The following is a 9,874-nucleotide window of genomic DNA, read 5'->3' on the forward strand; positions in this document are numbered from 1 at the left end:
ACAGCCTCTGGTGCTGGGGATCAGCAGCCGGGGCCTGCGGCCTGATCGCTTCTCATGTGAGGGTCAGCCGGGCGCCGGGGGGGGGGGGGGGCCGCAGCCCCGGCTGCTGATCCCCAGCATCGTATAGGAAAAAATCGCATCGCATGCGATGTGATGCGATGCCATTTTTCACAGAAATCATTGACATGTGTTAAAATCATGTTAAATGCACCCCAAAGGGCATTGGTTACTGTACCACCCCCACTATGAATGCCAACCCGAAGCGTGGCGAGCGGCGGCGGTACGCGTCCTACGACCTTTTCATACCCCCACTATCCACGTCGGCGTGGAGTTGAGAATAGAAAGTGTGGTGAGCGCAGGCAGGGACAAATCTGCATATAGGTGAGAAGTGAACCGGATGGCCCAGTGGTGCAGTATCAACAACCTAGAACTCAACCCACGAAAAAACAGTAGAGGTGGTGGTGAATTCCAGGAAGAAGTCAACAGAGGGACCTCCACTCATGATTGACGATTGTGTGGCATCACTAGTTCCTGGGGTGTATAATCATTGAGGACCTTAAGTGGGGGGCAAACACTGATGCCATCGTTGGGAAGGCGCAGCAGAGACCGTTCTTCCTGAGGCAACTCAGGAAGTTCCAATTCCCCCAGAAGCTGTTGCTCCTCTTTTACTCCGCTATTGTTGAGTCTGTACTGTGCTCCTCGCTTCTAATCTGGTACGGATCCCCCAGTGAAAGAGATAAATGCAGGCTTCGAAGGGTAGTGAGGACGGCAGAAAAAAAATCATCGGGGCAGACCTCTCCTCTTTCCAGGAACTGTACCCCTCCAGTCAAGTCAAAAAGCGGGCAGAGAAAATCATAAAAGACCAGCTTCATCCAGGCCATGACCTGTTCAATCTGCTTCCCTCAAGCAGGAGATACAGGGCCATTACAGCAAAGTCTACAAGATGCCTACAAAGCTTCTTCCCAAACAGTTCACCTGAAAAATAAGTCAAGCAGGTCCGAGCTTAACTGCTGATAAACTGCTGCTATGCAATATTGTGCAATATTATTAAATTCTATCCGCTGTTCTCCTATGGCTCAACTAATATGATTGTTTGTATTTGTTCCCTTACATGTCGTATACACCTGGCCAAATAAAGATGATCCTGATGTACTGTCTGCAATAAAGGTGGGATTCTTTGTGCAGCATTGATAAAAATATAAGGTGTAAGTGTGTGTATGTGTGTAGTATATATGCGGTTAGAGAGATGTGTGCAGTGGCGCTGGAACGTTTTTAGGTTGGGGGGGGCAAGATATAATCTCATTTTGGCGCCCCCTAAATTGCTATATGTTACCCCCTGATAGTTAATGAAATATGTTTTCATCAATAGTAATAGAGTAACAGAAAAACACTATAGTTTTATTAGTAACAAAATAACATTTGTCCAGCACATGTCCCCACATCCCTCATATGTCCAGCACATGCCCCCACATCCCTCATATGTCCAGCACATGCCCCCACATCCCTCATATGTCCAGCACATGTCCCTATAACCCTCATATGTCCAGCACATGCCCCCACATCCCTCATATGTCCAGCACATGTCCCTATAACCCTCATATGTCCAGCACATGCCCCCACATCCCTCATATGTCCAGCACATGTCCCTATAACCCTCATATGTCCAGCACATGCCCCCACATCCCTCATATGTCCAGCACATGTCCCCACATCCCTCATATGTCCAGCACATGTCCCCACATCCCTCATATGTCCAGCACATGTCCCCACATCCCTCATATGTCCAGCACATGTCCCCACACCACTCATATGCCCAGAACATCAATTGTTCACACACTCCCCATAACTTAATACATCCCCAATGTACATTAACTCAAATTGTGAGCAAGTTTAGAGATCTCCTCAACTTACTTTTTTTGTTTTGCTGCCTGGATCCCTCCCATACACAGCAGGGCAGACATGCTGGCCGCAGCAGGATGGGGTTGGAGCGCGCTGGGGACCTGGATGCTGGATGCCATGCCCATGCGACGCTCGTCGCTGAAGCAGCAGGGGGCGGGCGGCCGCGGCGTCGGACACTGTAAGTGTCAATCAAACACCGCTGGGCAGGGCGGCCGGCAGGGAGGGGACTGAGTCTGACAGGGAGGACGGATGGAGAGACCCGGCGCAGCGGCGCCAGCGCGCATAGCACTGCAGGATATGTGAGTGTAGAAAAGACCTCACACATACATCAAGACACAGACGGGCCCACGGTACTTTAGCAAGCTGCCCCCTCGCCCCCCCCCCCCCCCCCCCCCCGTTCCGGCGCCCATGGATGTGTGTAGTATATATGCGGTTAGAGAGATGTGTGTATGTGTGTAGTATATATGCGGTTAGAGAGATGTGTGTATGTGTGTAGTATATATGCGGTTAGAGAGATGTGTGTATGTGTGTAGTATATATGCGGTTAGAGAGATGTGTGTATGTGTGTAGTATATATGCGGTTAGAGAGATGTGTGTATGTGTGTAGTATATATGCGGTTAGAGAGATGTGTGTAGTATATATGCAGTTAGACAGATGTGTGTAGTATATATGCGGTTAGAGAGATGTGTGTAGTATATATGCGGTTAGACAGATGTGTGTAGTATATATGCGGTTAGAGAGATGTGTGTAGTATATATGCGGTTAGACAGATGTGTGTAGTATATATGCGGTTAGACAGATGTGTGTATGTGTGTAGTATATATGCGGTTAGATAGATGTGTGTATGTGTGTAGTATATATGCGGTTAGATAGATGTGTGTAGTATATATGCGGTTAGAGAGATGTGTGTATGTATGTAGTATATATGCAGTTAGATAGATGTGTGTGTGTAGTATATATGCGGTTAGATAGATGTGTGTGTGTAGTATATATGCAGTTAGATAGATGTGGGTACTTATGTAGTATCTGGGCGTCCGATTTAGAAATCGGGTCGGATCGGGCACATCGCATCGCATGCGACCATCGGATGCGATGCGATGACCCGATTTTTCCATAGGAATCAATGTTAAAATGGACTGAGTCCATTTTAACATGGAATTCAATGGGAAAAAGGGGTCCTTTTCATACCCCTACTATCCAAGTGGGCATGGAGTTGGATATAAACCTGTGGCGAGCGTAGCGAGCCACCGAGCCCGAAGCGTGGCGAGCCCCGCGAGGGGACGGTATTCTGTGTACGCTCGCCAAGCTTCGGGCTCGGTGGCTCGCTACGCTCGCCACAGGTTTATATCCAACTCCATGCCCACTTGGATAGTAGGGGTATGAAAAGGACCCCTTTTTCCCATTGAATTCCATGTTAAAATGGACTCAGTCCATTTTAACATTGATTCCTATGGAAAAATCGGGTCATCGCATCGCATCCGATGGTCGCATGCGATGCGATATCGCATCGCATCGCATCTGATTGTATGCCTTAAGTTAAGGCATACAATCAAAAAATCCGACGCCCAGATACTACATAAGTACCTAGATGTGTGTGTGTAGTATATATGCGGTTAGATAGATGTGTGAAAGTGTGTGTAGTATATATGCGGTTAGATAGATGTGTGTAGTGTATATGCAGTTAGATAGATGTAGGTGTGTAGTATATATGCAGTTAGTTAGATAGATGTATGTATGTGTGTGTGTAGTATATATGCGGTTAGATAGATGTGTGTAGTGTATATGCAGTTAGATAGATGTATGTGGCAGGGCAGTCAGTGTAGTAGTCAGAAATATTGTCTCACAGCTGAGCAAGGAACTATGGCCCTAATTCAGGTTGGCTCTGTAAGCTGCGAACATCGCAGCTTACCGAGTACCTGAGACACCACCCCTCAGTACCATGTAAGAGGATGTGTACGAGAACACATCCCCTCGCATTCCTTCGCTAGCAGGAGAAATCATTCGATGGTCGCCGACCATGATTTCTCCTGCCTTCACAAATAAAAGTCAATCTCAACTGACTTTTATTTAGGATGGCCAGGACGTAGGTGGGGCGGGTGCTGGCATCCTGTGACATCAGCAGGCATTCACCCGCCCGCCAACCCATTATAACAGCCAGAGTTTTCACGGAGATGCCCATAAAATGCTGGACGCTCCCATGGGCGAGTGCTGTTTTTTCCCTCGGCCCTCCCTCCCCGCAGCGTTCGCTGTCGCCGACCATCGTGGCTAAGGCTGAATTCGGATTGGTACAAGCGATCATGAATCGGCCCCTATATGTGCAGAGTTTGCACTTACCACCCACCCAAGGTGCCAGGCTGCAGGACCCCCCCCCCTTCTCCCTGCCACACAGGACAGGGATGCCAGGCTGCAGGACCACCCTTCTCCCTGCCACACAGGACAGAGATGTGAGGCTGCAGGACCACCCTTCTCCCTGCCACACAGGACAGCAATGCCAGGCTGCAGGACTACCCGCTCCCATCACACAGGACAGAGATGCCAGGCTGCAGGACTACCCGCTCCCATCACACAGGATAGAGATGCCAGGCTGCAGGACCCCCTTTCTCCCTGTCACACAGGACAGCGATGCCAGGCTGTAGGACTCCCCTCGCCCTGCCACACAGGACAGAGATGCCAGGCTGCAGGACGCCCCTTCTCCCTGCCACACAGAACGATGCCAGGCAGCAGGACCCCCTTTCTCCCTGCCACACACAGGACAGAGATGCCAGGCTGCAGGACCCCCTTTCTCCCTGTCACACAGGACAGAGATGCCAGGCTGTAGGGCTCCCCTCGCCCTGCCACACAGGACAGAGATGCCAGGCTGCAGGACGCCCCTTCTCCCTGCCACACAGAACGATGCCAGGCAGCAGGACCCCCTTTCTCCCTGCCACACAGGACAGAGATGCCAGGCTGCAGGACTCCCCTCTCCCTGTCACACAGGACAGAGATGCCAGGCTGCAGGACTCCCCTCTCCCTGTCACACAGGACAGAGATGCCAGGCTGCAGGACCCCCCTTCTCCCTGTCACACAGGACAGAGATGCCAGGCTGCAGGACCCCCCTTCTCCCTGCCACACAGGACAGAGATGCCAGGCTGCAGGACCACCCTTCTCCCTGTCACACAGGACAGAGATGCCAGGCTGCAGGACTCCCCTCTCCCTGTCACACAGGACAGAGATGCCAGACTGCAGGACTACCCGCTCCCTGTCACACAGGACAGAGATGCCAGGCTGCAGGACTCCCCTCTCCCTGTCACACAGGACAGAGATGCCAGGCTGCAGGACTCCCCTCTCCCTGTCACACAGGACAGCGATGCCAGGCTGCAGGACCACCCTTCTCCCTGCCACACAGAACGATGCCAGGCAGCAGGACCCCCTTTCTCCCTGCCACACAGGACAGAGATGCCAGGCTGCAGGACTCCCCTATCCCTGTCACACAGGACAGAGATGCCAGGCTGCAGGACCCCCCTTCTCCCTGTCACACAGGACAGAGATGCCAGGCTGCAGGACCCCCCTTCTCCCTGCCACACAGGACAGAGATACCAGGCTGCAGGACCACCCTTCTCCCTCTCACACAGCCACAGGACAGAGATGCCAGGCTGCAGGACTCCCCTCTCCCTGTCACACAGGACAGAGATGCCAGGCTGCAGGACTACCCGCTCCCTGTCACACAGGACAGAGATGCCAGGCTGCAGGACTCCCCTCTCCCTGTCACACAGGACAGAGATGCCAGGCTGCAGGACTACCCGCTCCCTGTCACACAGGACAGAGATGCCAGGCTGCAGGACTCCCCTCTCCCTGTGACACAGGACAGCGATGCCAGGCTGCAGGACTCCCCACTCCTGTCACACAGGACAGCGATGCCAGGCTGCAGGACTCGCCTCTCTCTAGAAGCTGCCTCAGTCCCTGCGCGGTGTGTGAGGCGAGCGAGCCTGAGGATGGGACAGGACAGACAGTGCTGTGGGCGCACTACAGTTGCCTGCCACGCCCTCAGCCATCGCTGATTGGTTTAGATCGCGGAAGAGATTCACATTCCGTGAGTCCAGTTCCCAGCCAATGGTGAGGCGCGGCCGGTGTTTTCGGCCAATCAGACAGCGGCGGTCCGCCCCCGTGTCAAGCGCTGCGTGCAGGGGTATATAAGGCGCTGCTGGCGGCTGCCGGGCTCAGTCTGAGTGGATTTGTTATCAGCGTGTGCTCAGTGAAATCAGTGATCTACAGCGCGGAGCATGAAAGCATTCAGTCCAGTGCGATCTGTCCGGAAGAGTAGCCTGACGGAACACAGCCTGGGCATCTCCCGAAGCAAGGTACCGGCGGACGACCCCATTAGCCTGCTGTACAATATGAATGACTGCTACTCCAAGCTAAAGGAGCTGGTGCCCAGCATCCCCCAGAACAAGAAGGTCAGCAAGATGGAGATCCTGCAGCATGTCATAGATTACATCCTTGACCTGCAGATCGCCCTGGACTCCCACCCCAGCATCGTCAGCTTGCATCACCCGAGGCTGGCTGCCACCTCCAGCAGCAGCAGGACTCCCCTCACCACCCTCAACACAGACATCAGCATCCTGACACTGCAGGTAGCGTCCCTGTCTGGTGCTTCTATTGCAGGCACTGCATGTGCTCCCTCCCGGGTACCCAGTCCATGATCCCACTCACTGCCCGGGTACCCTCCTCGCTGTCTGGGTTACCAATGCATGATTCCACTCACGGCACTGTGCCAGTTGCCTCAGTATCCCCTTCTCCCTGGTGCATCATTTCCTGGTAACTGTCCAGTCCCTCTGTACTGGTGCAATGTGTCTGATACTCTGTCCTGGTGTACTATCTGATCCATTGCCCAGTCCCCCTCTCCTGGTGCACGGTGTAGGATCACTTCTCTGTCCAGTCCCCTTCCTAGTGCACTGTGTAGGATCGCTTCTCTGTCCAGTTCCTCTTTCCTGGTGCATGTGTGTAGCTCCCCTTGTCCAGTCTCTCTCGCCTGGTGCATTGTGCATGACCCTCTGTTCTGTTACTCTGCAGTCACTCTCCTTGTCTTCCCTGGGGGTTAGCATGATTTTCTCTCCTGGTGCACGGTATAGGATCGCTTCTCTGTCCAGTTCCTCTTTCCTGGTGCATGTGTGTAGCTCCCCTTGTCCAGTCTCTCTCTCCTGGTGCATTGTGCATGACCCTCTGTTCTGTTACTCTGCAGTCACTCTCCTGGTCTTCCCTGGGGGTTAGCATGATTTTCTCTCCTGGTGCACTGTGTAGGATCGCTTCTCTGTCCAGTTCCTTTCCTGGTGCATGTGTGTAGCTCCCCTTGTCCAGTCTCTCTCTCCTGGTGCATTGTGCATGACCCTCTGTTCTGTTACTCTGCAGTCACTCTCCTGGTCTTCCCTGGGGGTAAGCATGATTTTCTCTCCTGGTGCACTGTGTAGGATCGCTTCTCTGTCCAGTTCCTCTTTCCTGGTGCATGTGTGTAGCTCCCCTTGTCCAGTCTTTCTCTCCTGGTGCATTGTGCATGACCCTATGTTCTGTTACTCTGCAGTCACACTCGCCTGGTCTTCCCTGGGGGTAAACATGATTTTCTCTCCTGGTGCACTGTCCAGTCTCTCTCTCCTGGTGCCTGGTGTGTTCCTTTCTGCCGCCTGTGTTGCTTGTGTATTGCTACGTAGTTACACGTGCTTCTTTTATCCTCTGTTCCAGGCGTCTGATTTATCGGCAGAGTTTATCACGAATGACAGCAAAGCTCTTTGTCCTTAAACAAAATGGTGAGTGTCTGTTATGCTGTAGTGTGCGGGGTTGCTGGTGTTACATACTGTATATCATGGATTTATCATATTCTACTGTGGGTGTAGATCCTGACGTAAAGCAGCCTTTTCCCCTATATTGGCTGTGTCCGTGCACCTTCTGTGCCACATAATAGCCGAGTGTTTATCCTAAAAGCCTTAAATGTTAAATCAAATAATTGCTGCAAGCGACGGACTGGCGTCTACATTCATCGCAGCTAAATAGATCCGTGGAGAGAATGGTTTCAGCCTCCTCCCCTTTCTCCATCATATGTTCCCATTTAACCTGTGCTTTGCCTGCGAGCCTGACTCGGTCTCATCCCATTAATCTCTTGACACCCCAAAGTGGCTTTGCTTAGACCCAACATCGTAATCTCCCAGTATAACTGGAGGGGGTGTAACAGCTGCAATAATGCTAATTCTAGGATGAGGGGGCTGGTTGGGGGGTGAAGGATCTTTGCCGAGGTAGAATGATAAAGGGTTGGTGGGACATAGATTGCCCAGTGCCTATCCCAGGAAGGGTTAATCCCGGCTTCTGTGTACATCTGGAGGACTGCGATGGCCCCCAATGAGTGTTTGGTTAAATGTTGCGGTGTGGCTTCCTCACTGGCGCCAGACTGTCTCCTGATGGCTTCCACTAACACCCTCCTTTCTCAATCTCTTGCAGGTGTTCAACATCGACTGTTTTTCTTTGCACAACATGGCTACAAGACTTCTCTATTTCACTATTTGAGTACCGCATCTGTACAGAAGCTTGTGGAAGAGGGGGGGTCACTGTGGCTATGAAAGACTCATCCAGTTTTGTTATTTTAAACCCCCTCATTTTTTATTTTTTTTCCCCCTTTCGGTTTGTTCCCAGCCAAGCTTTGGACTGCTGATTTTAGTTATTTATGAAAGACTAATTGACCTTTCCTAACGCGGAAGGCGTAATCTTCTATTCTCTCCTACATGGGGAGTGGATGTTTCAGATGTTATCGCAAGGGATTTGCCACTTTCCACCAGCTTTATTTTTTTGTTTTTAGCCTTTTATTTAATAAAGGGCGAAGCACCCAGGCAACGTGGAACGGGAGAGCTGTTAGATGTTGACGCTACATCAGGACTGAGTGCGATTCTGTATATAGACAAATAAGACATTGTGAACTCTTTATTCCGAACTTCTCTTCCCTCCCTTGTACAGTAGCAGGGATGTCCCATTTCTGCATATGTGTAATGATGACTTAATAATGCTGAACTTTTTATAAAAGTTTGGTTGTAAGGTTTTTTTTTTTATACAGAATAAATCAATGGTGTTTATTAAAACGACTTTCTTAGTTTTGTGCGTTTTATCTAATGAGGTTGGAACGTATGTATTTAATGCTATAGCCCCCTAATGATCATACAGCATGTAGCGGGGGGAGATTTAAGTTCTTCATGTTTGTCTCCTTTTACTCCTGTCCCTGAGTGACACACAGGACTCCCTGTCCTTTTGGACTGTACTATCTGGAGTAATCCCATAGGAACATGGAGGAAATGTAAATACAATCAATGTGTGTATTAAAGCCTGTTGTGAATATGGCCCAAGGCTGTAAGGCAGCAATGATAACCTGAGTCCTATTATCTTGGTTAATCATTCACACTGCATACCAGCTTTATCAATACTAGTCTGTGTTAGAGATTCATATTATGAGATGAGTACAAGTAAACTATTATTGCACACTGTTAATAGCAAAGTGAGCTTGTTTATTACCTTTGCTCTACAGGGCCATTCAACAGGCAATTATTAATCTGTATAACCTGTAGCTGAACGGTCAGCAAGCCATGTTGGGACATGGCCTTCAGTGCGCAGTGTGACCATTGTAAAGATGATTCTGGTGGTGTGTGACTGGCTCTTCTCAGACACACAGATAACTGAACATTTACTAAGTCAGGGGTGGCCAAACTGGTCCCAGATATAACAACGATCCACATTTCACAGACCACATAGACTATAGATATGCACCAGCTAACTGGCACATTCCCCTGATCACCTAGCTGGTGCACAGCTGTAGTCAGTACTAACTGTCACACTTTCAAACCTGCTGCATTCATCCTACTATAGATCCACAGGTTGCCTGACATACATGAACTGTTGGTAGACCTTGAGGACAGGTTTGGCCACCCCTGCATTAAGGTACAGACTTAACTCCTGCTGCTTTCCTCT

General features: G+C 50.7%; 1 protein-coding gene across 1 annotated transcript; it reads left to right on the forward strand.

Annotated features, from left to right (window-relative positions):
* The first annotated feature begins 6,085 nt into the window (after positions 1-6,085).
* On the forward strand, positions 6,086-8,997 carry ID2 (inhibitor of DNA binding 2). The gene is made up of 3 exons (XM_083178520.1): positions 6,086-6,510; positions 7,613-7,677; positions 8,363-8,997. Exons 1-2 carry the CDS (start codon positions 6,160-6,162, stop codon positions 7,667-7,669), a joined length of 408 nt encoding a protein of 135 aa, XP_083034646.1. The 5' UTR covers positions 6,086-6,159; the 3' UTR covers positions 7,670-7,677; positions 8,363-8,997.
* The last annotated feature ends 877 nt before the right edge of the window (positions 8,998-9,874 follow it).

This window comes from Crinia signifera, chromosome 3 (genome assembly GCF_055691185.1).
Source record: "Crinia signifera chromosome 3, ASM5569118v1, whole genome shotgun sequence".
In the NCBI taxonomy this organism is placed as follows: domain Eukaryota; kingdom Metazoa; phylum Chordata; class Amphibia; order Anura; family Myobatrachidae; genus Crinia; species Crinia signifera.